The following is a 17,950-nucleotide window of genomic DNA, read 5'->3' on the forward strand; positions in this document are numbered from 1 at the left end:
CCATGACCATGCGAGCTTACTTCGTTCGCAGAACTCCAAAAACAGTCAGAAGACACTCTTTAAACCCAAGCCCCTCACGGTTCCTTTTGTCTTCTCAAACCTACAGGAGATCGCGTTGTCATCCGGACATTCGGTTTGTTCTTCGTGTTTTCTACGTGTTCTCAAAAACTTAGCGCCATTACCCCCCATCACAGTCCCAGGCAAAGAAGGTGTCGATCATTACAAAGCTCCTCACTGCGTGTCAAGACTTCGAGGTAGTGTGTTCAATGCCATGATATTTACAGATGCGCATGTCCGAGTCCTCAATGATCACCAACTACCCCCTTTGCCAGCTCGCTATGTACGAGGAACTCTTGGATCGCACGAGGAATTGAACAGGGCAAATATTGGCAGAGTGTGGGTGGGACACCAATCAGGAGCTGGACGAACTCGAGAGCTGGACGAACTCGAGAGCTGGACGAACTCGAGAGCTGGACGAACTCGAGAGCTGGACGAACTCGAGAGCTGGACGAACTCGAGAGCTGGACGAACTCGAGAGCTGGACGAACTCGAGAGCTGGACGAACTCGAGAGCTGGACGAACTCGAGAGCTGGACGAACTCGAGAGCTGGACGAAGTTCGAGATACTGGTAGACCGTTATAAGCGGTGAGTATCACTTTATCTGCTGCATACTTACAATTGCTGAACCAGTTAAATAGCGATATGCAGGCACGAATATCTTTGTGGTGCTCACTTGCTGAGCTGGGGTGGTCTGTCCCTCCGCGGGAAGCAATGTCGAAGGCAGAGCTTGTAGAGGAGGAGAGACTCTACAGGGCTATGCTAGAAGCGCGACGGTTTGCCCCTGAGGAGGACCTGTACACACCTTGTCGTATAGTGATTTCATTGTTTCCTGCTCTGGACTTGCATTTCAATTATCATTCGTGTTTATTTCTTAGGTATTTAAGTATGAGGTTTGTGTGGTGCACATACGAGATTGAAAGGATGTTTTTGTAGCACTACGTATACGAGGTTTTGTAGCGGCATAGTGTTCTGCTATAATGACTGGTTCCGACTGATTCGGAATTCGGGTATAAAAATAATATCGTTTTCGCGTTCCACCACGTTCCGATTGATTTCCTTTCTGCGACATATAACGGCAAACGCCGGTGAAGTGACATTTTTTGCAAAGGTTCCTGTGAATGCTTCGCGATCGCTCGAAATCTCAGAACGCTCATGGCCGCGGTCAAGGTCATAAATCACACTCCTTTCGTTCCCCGTCTGCCAAAGGATGTCCCACTCCCGCCAAGTCCCGCAGAATCCACAAGTCCGCCACCCCCAGTGAAGAAGAAAACTAGAAAGAACAAGACGAAAGAGACAGAGAAGGAGAAAGTTAAGGAAGGCGTGCAGGGGACGAAGAAGCAGGGAGAGCAAGAGAGGGAGAATGCGAATGAACAACACGGAAGCGGGGTGCCACAACTAGAGCCACTAAAACCTCTGACATGGACATCCCAGACTGATTTGAACTCCAATTCACATCCACCAATATTCACGAAAGACGGGAGGTGCGTAACCTTGATGGATTTATCATGTTTTGCGATCTAATTAATCTGTTTACTCTCTGATCAGCCACTTCTTTTTCCATCGTCGGGGAAAGAATTAAGATACATTCTACATCATCTGGCAAGGTGGTTTCTACATTACCGGGGCCACAGGATGATGGTCACCAGGATATCATCACATCTGCTATCCTCAGTGCACACAATGCGTTTCAACTCATCACCGCTTCTTTGGACAGCACTCTCAAAATTTGGGATTTTCTCGAAGGCATATTGTTATTCGCAATCAACCTCGAGCAACCTATCCATCACGTGTCCGCTCATGCAAAGATAAAAGATTACGTTTTTGTTGCCACTGCAAAAGCGAAGAAGGGAAGCGGAAATGCTGATGGTGAGTGCTAGCGTCTCTAACCCACGATTAGATTTTCACTCTTGCTACAGAGCAGCCAAAACAGAACCGGTCTGCGAAGGCTCCATCAGAAGAGAGCTGTATCATCTTACGTGTGTCGCTTAAGCCCCAAAATCCCGCTTTTGGCGCGAAATGGCACAAGTCATCTCAGGTTACACCAGTAGGCAAGACCCGGTACACAGCAGGGCTTGCAGTATCTGCAAGCGGTGAATGGCTGATTGCAGTCGCGGGTCACAAAGCCTATGTTGCACAAGTTTCTGCATTGAAGTCTGGATTTACAAAATACGTTTCAACCGATGCATTGACATGTTTGGCGGTCCATCCAATAGAGGACTATTTCGCGACGGGAGACGCAAAGGGTATCGTGCGGCTATGGTACTGCTTAAACCAGAGCAGGCCAGTAGTTGCTAACGTAGAAAAGCGATCGCAAACCTCTATGCTTCATTGGCATGCCCATGCGATTTCATCTATTGCGTTCACCACGAACGGAGCGTATCTGCTATCCGGCGGTGAAGAAGCTGTTCTCGTGATATGGCAGCTGCACTCCGGAAAGAAGGAGTTTGTACCCCGAGTTGGCTCGGCCATCAAAAGTGTTGTGGTCTCGCGCGGTTCTGCTGCTGAGGAAGAGTACCTTCTTGGGTTGGCGGATGCAAGTTTTGCATTTGTCAGTTCTGCCACGCTCGAGCTATCACGAGTTTTTTCTCGCATAAAACTAGGTGCGTGCCTTTGCATCTGTTATACGAACCTGCTTGTGTTTACCTTTTGAACTTAGACTCCGTCACGTCAAGTACCTGGGCATCCTCGTCCTCCGCCACACCACTTGCAGTCCATTCGTTATCATCGACACTTGTTCTTCCCTCTTCTCATCCTTCTTCACTACAAACCTACTCTCCTTCGTCATCCATGCTCGTTGCAGAGCTCGAGGTGTCACCTTCGAACCGAGTGTCAAAACAAGAAGACAAGATGTTGGAGCCATCGCGAGTAGAACGTGTGGTAAGCTCGCCGTCAGGAGAGTGGATGGCGACTATTGACCGGCGAGAAGGGAACGAGTCATTCCGTGGCGAGATATACCTCAAGATATGGTGGTGGGACAAGAAATTTGCTTTTTGGATATTGAATACCAAGGTAAATCGGCCGCATGGCCTGAGCAAGGTCACTTCTGTCTTTTAGTCCTTCAGATGACATCCAGCTGGTGACTACTGGTGAGGATAGAAATGTCAAAACTTGGAGAATACGGAGTATCAAAGATAAGAAGGGCAATGTAGAAGGTATGTCCAAACGTTCTGTGTGAAGCCGCAGTTTTGTGACCGCCCGTTAGTTTCCTGGACCTCAAGATCGTCTTTCGGTTTCCGTTCTGAGATGCCCAGAGACTCGGCTTGGTCACCGGATGGCCCTCTTCTGGCTGTTGCGCTCGACGCCTCTGTGGCGTTGTATGATTCAATATCAAACGCACTTCACTTCACTATAGTGTGTTCGGAATGCCCAAAAATATCGTCCATACACTTCATTGGGCATCATGGCCAGTATATTGCGGTCCTTGGCGGCTCCAACCTTGTTGTCCGTGATGGAAGACGCTCTACGCGTGGTGCGTGGTGAGAAGAGCACGTCTTTAACTCCAGTACTCTGTATTATAATCATTATGCTACTTTGTATATACATTTGTTAGAAGTTAACGTGAATCTCATCCCTGGCTACACGAGACAGACTCGCTGAATCAATAATTAAGACATGAGTTACACCGGTTCAACGTGGTACCTACAGGTAGCGGGTGACCGTTGGAGTAGAAAGATTGACAAGGCATTACCGTGGACATGTCACAACTGTCAGCAATGACCATTTTGTGTCAGTGTTACGAGGATTTTGCAGACCTTGATTGCCGGCTGAGTAATGTTGCGAACAGCCATCGCAAAGCCAAGTGCAGGCAGTAGGTGACCACTTTTTTGGAGAGATGCTGGACATTTTTCAATAGTTTATCTACAATGTATCGTATTTATGAGACATACATGTCTTCATCGATATTAGAGTCTTCTTGCAATTTCTCGTCATTCTGTGCAATCGTGCCGGTGCTTTTATGTTACTATATAATTCGAGCATTTTTGATCTGATTTTGCCAAAAGTATCTATCAAAATCATCTCATGGCCGATTTCCTGATGCCCGGGTCTACAACCTTTCAACAACATTACAGCAGCAACCATTAACCATCCTCGGAGCAGACTCTCACCGCGGGTGATGGAAGCATTGCAAATTATCAAGTTCTCCTACAGGCAAGACAGGCTCAGTTTCACTGATGATTTGGTTGCTCGAGAAGAGGACTACAAATTGTCAGGCCCTTTGACTCAACAAGCTGTGGAGGAGTTGATCAGTAGCGGAAAGCTTGACGAGCTCTCATGCAGAATGCTGACGACGACGACGAAGCCTTAGCGTAGCTAATTCATATCTACGCGTATCTAGTACATAGCCACCTCATATCTATTGAACTACAAGCTACAATCTAGCAAGAATCTGATTGGCTCGTCACTCGGTCCGACTTCGATGCACTTCGGTTCGTTCTACCTCGATTTTCGAAGTCAGAACGAAGTGACGCTTCGTCTCGGTTCACTTCGTCTCGCGGCAACACTAGATCTGACGTCCAGGTTGATCGGCCATAATATCTGGGGCAAGCCCCCTGCGCCCAACCGACTATCTTTAGTACGTACGCCAAGTTCTTATGGGTGCAAAGCAATGTTGAACATTATCGAGTGAGTTCGCACGCACTATGTCTAATCCGTTGTTCAAAAGTTGGAGCAGGGACTGACATTGGCACACTGAAAACTCTCGACAGCTCGCGTAAGTCTTGGACGACAACTTGTCGAGGATAATTGCAGTACTGACGTCCAGGAAAGGTTTAATGATACCAGCGCTAAGTGCTGAGAATCAACATTCAAAATGAGCGCCTCGCCACTTTTAGACGCCTGCTTGAAGGACATGTTCTGTTTTGTAGGATCTCATGTCCCTGCCTACAAGGCTTTCACACTATGTAAGAACATGCTGCTTTCAGGCGTAGAGTTGTTGCAGTGGAGAAGCCTTTACTACTTCTACGATTTCAACCTCCCTCTATGTCCACGGGCGCATCAGAGAATCAATGAGTCCTTTAGGGGTGCGTTACGTTGATTACGCCCTTATGTCGTAATATATCACTTTTTAGTGAGGACACGCTCTGCATATATTGTCATGCGTTCAATATAACTTTCTCACCAGTCCTCTGATGGTCACTACAGCACAAAACATGCAAAGCGCATCACGATCCAATCTTACACTCGTCAATACCGACCCGTCGACCACCAAGTAAGTGGCAAGCTAGACTGAGTTGATCGTCATACTTACAGATCCACAGGGAATGGATCAAGGCCAAGCCTCATGCCGAGAATGAGAAACCTGTCGTGTCCATCGAGGTCGACCTGGTTAGAAATATGTGAATATCAACCAATCATACGATAAATTTGATATCTGACTATATCATGTCAAGGTCAAACATCCTGGAGCAGATCCTCGGTGTCCTTAGAACATCTAGTATTGCAGAAGAACGCAGCAATGATGTCAAATCAAAGTTCTGGGCGACTTACAAGAAAGTTTCGGATGAGTACGATGACGATTTCCTCAATCGAGCGCATGGTGATATAGGCATTATCCTGACTTTTGTGCGTTCGCTTCTATGTTTATCGATGCAAGTCTAACAGGCGAATCAGGCTGGTCTACTCTCAGCCGCCATCTGCACATTCATCGGTGGAATGCAGCCTGACTCGGGAGACACTACCAATGCTCTCTTGGTGCAGTTAATTCAAGTCACTGTTCATGGATCAAGTGCTGTACCTGACATCAGCAATCTATCCTCGACTACACTCTATCCTTCTTCAACCGCCTGGGCACAGACCCTTGCCTACATTGCCCTAGCGCTTAGCATCTTGGCTGCGTTCGGGGCAGTTGTGGGAAAGCAATGCCTTTATTCATTTGAGGCAGCTCGGAAGCGAGGAGGGTCTCTAGAAGAGAGCGGCACGCGGAGGCAGATGAATTTGGATGGACTACAGTATTTGCGGCTGCGCACTTGCTTGCAGGCATTCCTTATGTTCCTCCAGGTTGCACTACTGTTCTTCAGCGTCTCGCTATGTCTCAAGACGTGGACCGACCCATTCTCGACATTCGTTGCCATGGTCTGCACCGCAGCTGTTATCATTCTCTTCTATGCAGGCTCTATCTTCCTGTTAGCGTGGTGGCAGGATAATCCCGTCCAGATATCAAGGACGGAGCTAGTTCGAGTAATTGGCGAAAAATTTCATCGTGCAACCACATCTGCTTCAACTCCGACTGCTAGTAAATTGGCCCCCACTCCTAACAAATCATCCCCCATATGCTGGATACTAGAGACATCGACGAACCAGGGAGCTGTCGAGGCTGCGGTTGCGATGGTCCATCTCACGCAATGGTTGCCGAACCTTGATGTTTCAATAGCCTTCGAACGTTTACGTGACAACTTCGAGGCGTGTTGTGACAGGGAAGAACTATACGTCAAGTTTGGCAAGGCCATGGCCCATTTTTGCATCCAGCCTGTAAAAATCGACAAAGCACTTGTGGACAAACTTTTTCGGCATGATAATTTTCAGTTAATCCGAAGTCGTTTCATTCGCGATGCGTTTAGGGCTTGCTATGATGCCTACTACCATCTTAACAAGACACCGCCACTGGAAGAAGACATGAGACGGAAGCATCGGGCAAGTGCGCGCACCGCCCTGAGGACAATGGTTGTCCACGGACTGGACTTTCACCTTTCACTTCCAGACAACGAAACATTGATTTGGAATGGTAATCTGTGCTGGTCTGACAGTGACGGGCATAAGCCCGACTGTAAAGAATTTGACTGGCTCGTTGATTACCTGGCGGATGAAGTAGGATACGACAAAGCCGATGAAACGGGCGATGCTTTGCTTGCACTGAGCGCGATGCGTGGACTAGGGAGTCCTGCCAAGCAATGTTCCTACATCAACTCGCTTATATGCTGTATGGATCCTATTAAACCTTCCCGAGTCCGGTATGCCGCGCTCAGGACTGTTTATGAGGTTCGAGGTGAACTGGTTTCTATCACCAGTTCCTCGATGCCACGGGATCTCAACACAGAACTCCTGGATAAGCTTTCAGCCGCTCTTCGCAAAGTGATGGATCCAAGATATGATGGTGGAATCAACGCCTCTCGAGATCTCAAATACATCCACATCATTCTTACCATGACAAAGAACGATGAATGGTGTCAACGTCTGGCCGATAACTACCATCTTCAGCGGTGCATTTCTCTAGTCACAGTTGACGGTGTTCAAATGTACGATCGGGATGTCGGATTCTACCTTACTGTGATTATCGGGCGCCTCTATCCCATTAGCAAGAAGAAGAACGTTGCCTTCGACTCGCTTCCCGCCCAGAGTCGCTCGTGGTGGACACTCATCAAAAACACATGGATGTACGCACCTCATTCTGTAGGGAATGATGAATACTTCGATGCCATACCAACCCTCGTGACAGTGACCAAATGTAGAATTTTTTCGGGGGGGCGGCCAGCAGACGTTACCAAAAAGGTAGAGGAGGCTCTGCGCGATTTGCGGAAGCCTGACAGACAAGAAATCTTCACGAAGAATGGTATAACTCAGGCTAGAATTAACGATGCGATAAATTCTGTGCAGGACTTGTGGATCTATCTGGGTGGTGTGGTTGAGCAACCAAAAACTTCCCAGATGAACGAAGGAGCTTTGGGGTTGTGAAGGATGTCTGGAGTCAAGTACTTTACACATGTATTATGCAGGTCGTGGTTTATTTCTATGCCTAGTTCCCCTGTCCATGTGATGGATGTCATCGATTTTGTATCACAAAATAACCTACAGTTGTCAACGGTTGGTTCTTTGAGACAAAACATTTTGAGTACTGTAAAAGGGCATACAAGCAGCATGAAGGGTCACGAAATATAATCAATAGCTCACTATGTGCCATAGGAGATAAGTCCTGCAAGGACCGGCCTTGCGCCGGAGCGAGCAGAGTATCGGACATAAAGTCCGGTCCTGAACAACGATATAGCGATTGCCACTTGTGGCTATATGGTATCGAGACGCTTGGTAATCGGGATCGCAGTAAAATCTTGACCAGAAGGAATATTAATCAGACAGGACTGAGGATTGACTGAGGACACGACGATTTCTATGAGTTAAAGAGCAACGCCAGAGGCTGGAGCAGACTCAGCAGAGGCTCAGCCGCTCGGTAATCGGAACAAGCCGGTCCAGGCGGAGTCGGGAACTGGCGCGTACGCGGCGCTACGATTCGATAGCACTGATCAATTGCAGAATGTAACTAGTACTGTTATGGGGCACAACTCTGCCATTCTGCGGCCACGTGGCAGGGCAGAACTGGCACTGCCAGGCAGCTCCACTGACAGAACTCAGTATACAGCACCATGTGGTCTGAGGTACTTTAGACTCTCATCATATCCACCTTAAGAATGTTACTGACGGCAAGCCAACACGATATCCAATGTCCATATGATAGATCGCGTGATTCTGCCATCTGCCATACTGGCATTGTCATTGTCACTATGCAACCCTGCCACAAGCGGTCAAATAAAGAACGATATCATCTTGTGTCCATATGATTGATTGGACTTGGCCGAGGTAGGATCCCTTTTAGCTGTAGCAAAAATACAATGGCACGTTACCAAAATCACGAACAGTGCTCCTATTGGTCTTTTGCAGCGTTCGAACGTTCCGTGCGAGTCATTGTTTTGTGGTTTCATCAACAACTTCCACTTCGGCAATATCATATCGTATAAGCGCTAGATGGTGGTATATGATCCAGCACGAATACGATCGTTGTACGTCCACCAAGTCCCCCCGCCCGCTCACTCCCATCATCTAATAGCATGGTCCTAGTCTCAGATGATCCCAGTTGGTGGCCCACCATCAATGTGAATCTTATTTTTGGCTATTTCGCAGGTCCGTGGAGAGCCAGCTGCATGATGACCGTGATGATTTGATTAACCTTGCCTGCGATTTCGCAGTTGTTGGCTGTGTTGGGATAATATATGATTGGGGTGAGCAAAACTGAATATGAAAGAACCGTTGATATCCTCATATATAGTATTTCCAGCACTTACGTTCGGACAAGAGGTAGGTCGATCCATTACTGGGGCAACCAACTCGCTTAGATTCGTTGTGACATAGGTTGAACTGATCTGGGTGAGCGGACTTCCACATCAAAAGAACGACGTGAAAATACAACTTGTTCACGGCAGAGGCAACGCTGGTCCCTGATGACCTTCCTCTTTCTTAGTGTATGTATCTTGTCTTTCAATACTTATGCTTAGCAAGTCCAAGTTTTGCTGACTTCAAAATATCCTAGGTGCGCTATGTTGGAATAGGATATGCTCTGTATGTTTGGAAGCTTAAGTCATTGATGTTGCGCTCATTACCCATCTCTCGCAATCAGGATCAACATGTTGGGTACGTCTCCTTGCATAGACTCTGTTTCTTTCTTGTGACGAGCGGCATACAGTCACTCTGCCCACAATTTCAATGACAGATGCAGTGAGTGTTCACACTGGTGCTTTCCATTCCCGCCAAAGCAACTGAACCACTATGCAGGGGTGAGTGAGATTCTCGAACAACTCGTTGGTTTAATATAATAATTGCCACAGCTGTGAGTCTAATTCAAGTGTGTGATCCTCTAAGGCTGATAACTAATGTTGCTGGATTTGTCAGGTATCATCATAGTTGACACACTTGATTGGACGAGGGAGGTTGTAGATGCAATACTGGGTGGTGAGCTTAGTATACACTCCCGTGATATTGACTTGACTGAAACATCATGCAAGTCATCGTAATTGCTCGGTTACATGCCATGTATCAGCGATCTCGAAAGGTGCTGATATGTCTCGTTGTCATCTTTGTGGCCATCAGAATCACCAACACAGTGATCCTCGCAATGGCGATGATGCAGATTTCAGGGGGTGAGCTTTAATTATGTATGAAATGTTTAAGTGGATCTGGCTCATCGGCAAATACTAGAGGAACTCGTTCTCTCCGGTACCTATCAGTGCCAGTTTAACTATGCGGGTGATTTCCTACTTCTGGATTCTATGATTTGGATACTTGCCACCGTATGGGAGGTCCTTGCACTGTGTCTCGCGGTCTGGATTGCTATAAAGCACTTCCGTGAACTACGACAATACTCAACAAGTGGTATCATTGGGGACTGCTTCACAGTATTAATGAAAACTCACATGAGTTACTTTGTGAGGTGAGCTCATGGTGTGAATGTGGTTCCCTTGTTTTTTGCTGAAGCTCTGCGCGTGCAAGCTTCGTTGCAGTTTCTTGTTTCGAAATCAGTTATTTGTCTCCAACGCTCTCCGCGGTATGCTGATCTGTCATCGACCTCTCCGTGCGGTCATGATTCATGATTTATACAGGACGCAGACCTCTTGGAATCCCAAATTTACTCTGGTTTCACTCAATTCTTCGTATTTCGAATCGTGCAGATGTTCGTGCTGGGACCGCGCCTCATCCTCAGTATTCGAGAATATCACGCCAAGCTCGTGGCAACCTCTGATTCAGCAACCACTATGGGTTCGATTGCTTTTCAGGAGCGTGTCCATGTGTCAACCAGCAGTGGCGTGTAGCGCGGGAGATGCTTGACATGATTGATTTGCGATGGGCGGGTAGTGTGCAGGGAGCCGGAGAATTTCTTTTTATCTATTCCAGGTTTTGTTGTACTTATTGTGGCTAATTTTTCGAAGAAGTCTTGTGCTTCTTAAACATCTGCACCTAACGACGTTTTAATTGTGAGGACGGAATCTGGGGCCATTTACGACAAAGACGACAACGACGGTTTTTGCGATGAAGCGATTGAGCTCGAGTACGAATATGATTGCATAAATTTTGCTTCGCTTTCTGTAGTGATGTGGTATGTTTTTTCAACGTACGACGAACCTGTCCTGTCTTCGATCCAATTTCAAAACCGACTTCATTCTTATATACTATGTATTCTGGGCGTGGGTCTGGGAAATGTTGTCGCTGTGGTGCTTAATTATGTTGCAAAATATATTTGAAAGAGAGATAGCTCTGGATAATATCTCTACTGGCGCTAGCTGCCTGCCCATGCTTGCACCATGTAGCAAGCTGAAACGTCTAACGACTTTGCTTGAAGACAATCACTCCCTTTCAGAAATTCAGTGTCGTGATGCTTATCCCTGATGAACATATTTATCAGCATAAGCAAGTACACGCTAGGCAACGTTACATACCCAACTTGAACCAGGTCCATAGGCCCGAGGCAAAGTGATTAGACACCAGCCCGTAATGATAGACGCAATTTCGTCATCATTCCATTCCTCATCTTACCTCTTTTCCCCTCCAAGAACACTAGTGGACGAACTGAAAGGGAGTAGCAATATGCCGATCGTGATATCCCCGCTCTTGTTCTCCTTTTCCTTCGGTGGGCAGGACTCGGAGGGCACGAACAACAAGAAAATAATAGTCGAGTTCATCAGCGCCCAGCCAGCTAGCCGTACATATCTTCAGTGCACATTCACCGGCGCTAACAATGATTAGTGATTAATGACCATGAGTGGTGCCGCACCGGCACTGCACGTAACGTGGGAATTTGTGATTGTTCGTCTGAACTTTGAAGTGACAACCTGACTCGGAAGACTTCAAGCTGTCACTTCAGACGAGTGAAGTCAACCTCAAGTGCTAGCAACTCGCCACTTTCAGCGTATGCGGATATCTGATGCTTTCCTATCTAGCACCATTGATTCCGGCTTCCTCACACAGCTATCATCTCATGTTAACCATTTCGTTCACATACACCCCCAACTTTTCACCACCACCCGCTGGCAGGACAACTAGTTTATAGACCCAATGCGCATCTTTATCCTCAGCTCACTCGCTCAGACATGCTACCAGTCCCGATCTTTCCATCTGAACTGCTGACACCATATTCCGTATCATTCATTGGGCAGAAGTACACCTAGTCACATTGTATGCAATTCGTCAAGGGTACTGGCGATGGTATGACTGTCGTGTGATTCTTTGAAACTTGTACTTTTAGGCTGCTTATGTTGACTTGTATGAGGATGTTCAGCGTGTTCGAGGTCTGCGATAGTTTGATGGTTGGAAATCATCCCGTGTTCGCAGACCTCCAACACGCGTTCCACAGAGAAGCACTAAAACCGTCGTGAAGGTTGAATGATAGACCTTCTGTACGTATGCTTTCTACTACTAGGGTGACTGTACATGTCGTTCTTGTGTGCCGACATTGATGTACTTTGATGCTTTAGGCGCTTATATGTAATCGATATTCATACGTTGCAGGATTGCGATGTCTTGATGAGTTTCAATCAAGTCCGGCGCGCCACTCCGGTGAAGAGCTGTCTTCGTATTGGCCTAGTTATTTTTAAGGGAATACTAATGTCAACCCTCTCGTGCAAATAATTTATTTGCCCTGGTCACCCAACCATATCTGCGACCCCAGCGAGGAGACGAGAAGTCATCAGGAAACAGTGGGACAGCCCATTGTTTGACCGCAGTCCAGAAACATCACTCGCGTTCCACAACCTCATACTTCACTCAAACAATAGCCTACCATCCGACAGATCTATATCCCTATCCTCCTCTCACTTGCCTTTACTATCATAACTCCTGTCAGCGTCCGCCTCAAATGCGGATGAAAAGGCTCGCTCTCCTCCGCAATCGCTTCCACGCCATCCAAATCAAAGTTGTTGCCTCGTTCTCAAACTCTATCGAGTAGGACGTCGCTCAGACGTAAAAAGCTTACGCGTGAACATCGAGCAAGAAACTGCAGGCTGCGCCTGAACCTACCATCATTTTCAAAGCTATTTATATCACTCTCAGTCTTCCCTGATACGCTTGAAGGCTCCACACGGTGGGCAGCTAGTGCCAGTAGTGATCCAATAAGAACCAAACTTGGCATAAATATAATCAAATTCCCTCGTTCCCTGCAGAGACCCGACGAATGTAAATCATATTGAACATCTCCAGTGCTACACGCTATTGGTAGTTGATACATGCACACGCTCCTGGAAAGCAATTGAAATCATGCTAGGTCCTGCATCGGAGTCAATCACGAGCTTAACATGATATTCTCGAATACTGAGGATCAGACGTGGTCCTAGCACAGTCGACTGCACAATGATGAATATTTGAGGAAAACCAAAATAAAATAATATTGCCGGGGAATATGGGTCCTATGAGAAAGTAATGAAGCGTGATTGCATGCAGAGGTCAGTGACGGATTGACGTACCTTTGACATCGTTGGCGAAAAATAACCGAGTAGGCAGCAAACAACCACGGCAAAACTAGCATGTGCGGAACTTGAACGGAAAAGAAAACCATATTCACGTCATGGGCTCACCACACAAAGTAACTCATATGAGTTGTCATTAACACCGTAAAACAGTCCCTGATAATACCTCCCGCCGATTGTGGTCGCAATTCACGGAAGTGCTTTAGGGCAATCCGGACTGCAAGACACAGTGCGAAGACCTCCCACACAGCGGTGAGTATCCAAGGGATGACGTCCAAATGGTGGAGATTGTCAACAACGCACTGATAGGTGCCAGAGAGAAGGACTTGCTCTGGTATTTGTCATTAATGAGCCTGAGGCACTCAAAGTTTTTCATCCATAATTGAAACTTACCCGCTGAAATATGCCTCATGTTTATCGTGAGCATCACTGTGTTGGCAATAATAATGGCCACGAAGACAACAACGAGGAGTGCCAGCACCTTTCTGGATCGTTGGTACATGGCATATAACCGAGCAATCATGATGACTTGCATGGTATTTCAGTCAAGTCAAATATTACTGAGGTATTGCAACTGCGTAGCTCACCACCGAGTATTGCAATTAGGACCCACGACGTCCAATATAGCGCAAAGTACATGATAAGACCTGATACATCTAGTCAGCGATCAGCCTCGGAGGATCACACACTCCAAAGAAACTCACAACTGTAACAATTATTACGGTGGATCAGCAAGCTGTTCAAGAATATTGCTCACCCCTACATGATAGTTGATTAGACGGGTATATGGAATGGAAGGTATCGGTACGGAACACTCACTGAATCTTGCAGCGGGATTATCTGAACAGCCACTGTATGCTGCTGGTTAGAAGCAAAAAAAAAAGTGTATGTAACAAACACACTCTGTATGTTCATGCTAATTGTGGGAGATGGGCGATTAGACAACACCAATCTTAGCCTTCCAAACATACCCAGCGTATATTATTCCAATGTAGCGCACCTGGGATGTTATCACATCAGCTCAACTTGCTAAGCACGCTTATAGTACGAGCTACATACAGTGAGATACAGGACAGTCATCAGAGACCAACGTCGCCTCTGTCACGGATTAATGGTATTTTGATGTTGTTCTTCGGACATGAGACTCTGCTCACCCAGATCAATTCGACCTATGAAACCATTTTTAGAGAGATGGCTGCTCTGGTAATGACACCAACCTACCTCTTGTCCGAATGCAAGCACTAGAGAAACCATCGTCAGGATATCAATAACTCTTTCATACTATCTTGCTCACCCCAATCATACATCACCCCAACGGAGCCAGCAACTGCAAAAAGGCAGCGAAGGGTAGATCAGCATATCACCGTTATCATCCGACTGGCCCTCTACAGACCTATAAAATAGCTGAAAATAATATGTGAATTGATGAGCGGCGACCAACTGGGATCATTTGAGATTATAGTCATACTATTAGAGGATGTGGGTGAGCGAGCGGCGGACTTGGTGGACGTATGACAATGGTATTCGTGCCAGTTATACCACCTTTTATCGCCGAAATGAGTACTATACAGATACTAGTCCCTTGATTGCGCTTAGTGAGTAAGGGTAGGGATGACTCACGGCCATGCCGAACGTTCGAACCAAAAAAGTGAACATCCTGATTTCGGCGACTAACTTGTTTCTGCTGCCATTCATCCTGGCTCATTTGCGTACCACTGTCTTCGATCATGAAAAGCCATGCCTTCCCTGCGCGTGGAGTAAATCATATCGCATCGCTAGAGAGAGAGTTAGGGTGCAAGATATCGTCACGGTTGTGATTGTTAACTATATATGGCCAACAGTTTATTACATTCAGAATAGTCTGTTCGGTTCACTGATGACGTCCACAGGAGCCGAGTCGTAAGAATAATATCGGCGGAAGTGGGAAGAACGTGTTCAACACTCCACTGACATAAGGTGAATAGGCCCGGAGTATCCAGTGCACCGTGATTATCAAACCCCCACCCCAGCTGCAGGGTCACCGAGTTTTGTCCGATGAATTCATTCGACCTGTAGTCAAATCAGTCCTCAACACGTACTATGCCACGTAATACTTGATACCGGGTCCGAGATTGCCTGGGCAGTACCACATAAGTAGCTGTCGGGATTGGACTGGCGCTGTTACGATCGTGCCCTACATCAGCTTTGTCGAAAACAAAATCCGAACACCCATACCTTTTACGAGTTATCCACCTGTCGATTTTGCCTTGAGTCATCGACCTAGCTATTAACAGGTGAATGATTAGGCGGATTTTCACGGAACACTACCAGGGGGGTTATGGATCGCTAGCAATCCAGCAAGCCTGAACGTTAAAGACTTGAGCTGTGTGTTGGATGATTGGGATGGGATCCGCTGGGAGTAGAGTCGATGAGGAAGCGAGACGAGTGAACGTCTGAGGAGTGAGCATGACGAGTGAGCGATTTCCATTACGACAATGACAGTGAGTAATAAGCTTGAACGAGATCTAGTATAAGATAATCAGTGGTACCTCCGAAAGGTGCTTGGAAAGCCGGAAGCACCAGTTCATTTGCTCTTCAGGCCTTCACTGTATATTCACGACTATCCGAAGCTCTGCGCCGCATCTTCTCAGTTTTTGCATCGAGTTTTAACAAGTTGAATCAACGCTCGCACTCGGTCCTGGCCGAGACTTGGTCTGTGGATTCTGTGCACATACTCGTCACATCTAACTGTGACGTATCCTCGTGACCGGGTCTCCTAGCTTACGCTGGTGGCGCAGACTTCAGACTTCAGTCTTTTCATCTTTGCCATCAGCCAGCGTTGAGCACCACCTGCTCGCGCACGTCCTGCGCCGTATTTTAAAACTACCGGCCACATTCCCTCGCGGTTTTGTCGAGTCTTACTCGTTTCTTCCTGGTCTCAGTCATTCCGATGGCTTGTATATTAATGTTACTTCGAGCTGTCATATCTCGGTGCTAAAATTGATTGCGGGTCCTGCGGGCATTGAGCTGGAGGACCCCGCTTGCCCTAAACTCATTTTTCGAGTGCCCATACGAAGTGCAAGATGATTCAACTGACGTAGAAAGCCACAGCGCGCGCGCGCGCTCGTCACGCATCCATAATATTTAAGGAATGAGACTTTGATGCCATTTACAATAACTCATACCCCAAAGTATACCCCTCGAAACTCGAAACTGTATGACTGTGGTTTCCGTGATACCAGATGCATATATCGCCCTCCAAGGACATCATCTCAAAAAATCGATCCGTCCCAGTTTCCGAGTTGTCACCCGGTCATACATCCGACAGATCTATATCCCTATCCTCCTCTCACTTACCTTGACCATCATAAGTCCTGTCAGCGTCCGCCTCAAATGCGGAAAAGGCTCGCTCTCCTCCGCAATCGCTTCCACGCCATCCCAATCAAAGTTGTTACCTCATTCTCAAACGCTATCGAGTGGGGCGTCGCTCAGACGTAAAAAGCTTGCGCGTGAATATCGAGCAAGAAACTGCAGGCTGCGCCTGAACCTACCATCGTTTTCAAAGGCATTTATATCACTCTCGGTCTTCCTTGATACGCTTGAAGGCTCCGCACGGTGGGCAACTAGTGCCAGTAGTGATGCAATAATAACGAAACTTGGCATAAATATAATCAAATTCCCTTTTTCCCCGCAGAGACCCGACGAGTGTAGATCACATTGAACATCTCCAGTGTTACACACTATTGGTAGTTGATACATGCACACGCTCATGGAAAGCAATTGAAATCATGCTATGCCCTGCATCGGAGTCGATCACGAGCTTAGCGTAATATTCTCGAACACCAAGGATCAAACGTGGTCCTACCACAGTTGACTGCACAATGATGAATATTTGAAGAAAACCAAAATAAATCAACACTGCCGGGGAATATGGGTCCTATGGGAAATGATGAAGCGTGGTTGCATGCAGAGGTCAGTGACAAATTGACATACATTTGACATCGTTGGCGAAAAATAGGCGACTGAGAGGCAAACAATCACAACAAAGCTGGCATGTGCAGAACTTCAACAGAAAAGAAAACCACATTCACGTTATGGGCTCACCTCGCAAAGTAACTGATGTGAGTTGTCATTAGAACTGTGAAACAGTCCCCAATAATACCTCCCGCCGATTGTTGTCGCAATTCATGGAAGTGCTTTAGAGCAATCCGGACTGCAAGACACAGTGCGAAGGTCTCCCATACAGCAGCGAGTATCCAAGGGATGATGTGCAAAGGTCGGGTATTGTCAACAACGCATTGATAAGTGCCAGAAAGAACGACTTGCTCTGCATTTATCAATGAGCCTGAGGCACTCAAAGTCTTTCATCCATAACTGAAGCTTACCCGCTGAAATATGCCTCATGTTTATCGTGAGCATCACTGTGTTGGCAATAATAATGGCCACGAAGACAACAACGAGGAGTACCAGCACCTTTCTGGATCGTTGGTACATGGCATATGACCGAGCAATCATGATGACTTGCATGATATTTCAGTCAAGTCAAATATCACTGAGGTATTGAAACTGCGTAGCTTACCACCGAATATTGCAATTAGGACCCACGTCGTCCAATATAGCGCAAAGTACATGATAAGACCTGATACATCTAGTCAGCGATCAGCCTCGGAGGATCATACACTCCAAAGAAACTCACA

The 17,950-nt window shown here is 46.8% G+C and overlaps 6 protein-coding genes across 6 annotated transcripts; all 6 read left to right on the forward strand.

Annotated features, from left to right (window-relative positions):
- Positions 1 to 586: 586 nt before the first annotated feature.
- DFJ58DRAFT_641314 (uncharacterized protein) lies at positions 587 to 888 on the forward strand (the record flags this gene model as incomplete). The annotated part of the gene is made up of 2 exons (XM_041381353.1): positions 587 to 645; positions 699 to 888. Coding segments are annotated over 2 exons (249 nt in total), but the record flags the coding sequence as incomplete, so codon positions are not given.
- A 1,107-nt stretch (positions 889 to 1,995) lies between these two features.
- Positions 1,996 to 3,276, forward strand: DFJ58DRAFT_87209 (uncharacterized protein). Its single transcript, XM_041394339.1, has 3 exons — positions 1,996 to 2,660; positions 2,717 to 3,212; positions 3,263 to 3,276. The coding sequence occupies exons 1-2, from the start codon at positions 2,381 to 2,383 to the stop codon at positions 3,112 to 3,114; spliced, it is 678 nt and encodes a 225-aa protein (XP_041239172.1). The 5' UTR covers positions 1,996 to 2,380; the 3' UTR covers positions 3,115 to 3,212; positions 3,263 to 3,276.
- Positions 3,158 to 3,635, forward strand: DFJ58DRAFT_87198 (uncharacterized protein). Its single transcript, XM_041394332.1, has 2 exons — positions 3,158 to 3,212; positions 3,263 to 3,635. Exon 2 carries the CDS (start codon positions 3,304 to 3,306, stop codon positions 3,538 to 3,540), a length of 237 nt encoding a protein of 78 aa, XP_041239173.1. The 5' UTR covers positions 3,158 to 3,212; positions 3,263 to 3,303; the 3' UTR covers positions 3,541 to 3,635.
- Positions 3,636 to 3,984: 349 nt separating this feature from the next.
- On the forward strand, positions 3,985 to 4,381 carry DFJ58DRAFT_809834 (uncharacterized protein). The gene has a single exon (XM_041391375.1). The coding sequence runs from the start codon at positions 4,175 to 4,177 to the stop codon at positions 4,364 to 4,366; it is 192 nt and encodes a 63-aa protein (XP_041239174.1). The 5' UTR covers positions 3,985 to 4,174; the 3' UTR covers positions 4,367 to 4,381.
- A 1,061-nt stretch (positions 4,382 to 5,442) lies between these two features.
- Positions 5,443 to 5,919, forward strand: DFJ58DRAFT_666957 (uncharacterized protein; the record flags this gene model as incomplete). The annotated part of the gene is made up of 2 exons (XM_041382590.1): positions 5,443 to 5,622; positions 5,671 to 5,919. Coding segments are annotated over 2 exons (429 nt in total), but the record flags the coding sequence as incomplete, so codon positions are not given.
- Positions 5,920 to 8,323: 2,404 nt separating this feature from the next.
- DFJ58DRAFT_748632 (uncharacterized protein) lies at positions 8,324 to 10,768 on the forward strand. Its single transcript, XM_041387605.1, has 16 exons — positions 8,324 to 8,423; positions 8,504 to 8,625; positions 8,685 to 8,825; positions 8,884 to 8,946; positions 9,012 to 9,044; positions 9,101 to 9,120; positions 9,175 to 9,189; positions 9,246 to 9,284; positions 9,353 to 9,381; positions 9,440 to 9,453; positions 9,506 to 9,541; positions 9,712 to 9,771; positions 9,825 to 9,959; positions 10,018 to 10,249; positions 10,309 to 10,363; positions 10,419 to 10,768. The coding sequence occupies exons 3-16, from the start codon at positions 8,801 to 8,803 to the stop codon at positions 10,626 to 10,628; spliced, it is 966 nt and encodes a 321-aa protein (XP_041239176.1). The 5' UTR covers positions 8,324 to 8,423; positions 8,504 to 8,625; positions 8,685 to 8,800; the 3' UTR covers positions 10,629 to 10,768.
- The last annotated feature ends 7,182 nt before the right edge of the window (positions 10,769 to 17,950 follow it).

This window comes from Suillus subalutaceus, assembly GCF_016647625.1.
Source record: "Suillus subalutaceus strain FC151 chromosome Unknown DFJ58scaffold_132, whole genome shotgun sequence".
In the NCBI taxonomy this organism is placed as follows: Eukaryota; Fungi; Basidiomycota; class Agaricomycetes; order Boletales; family Suillaceae; genus Suillus; species Suillus subalutaceus.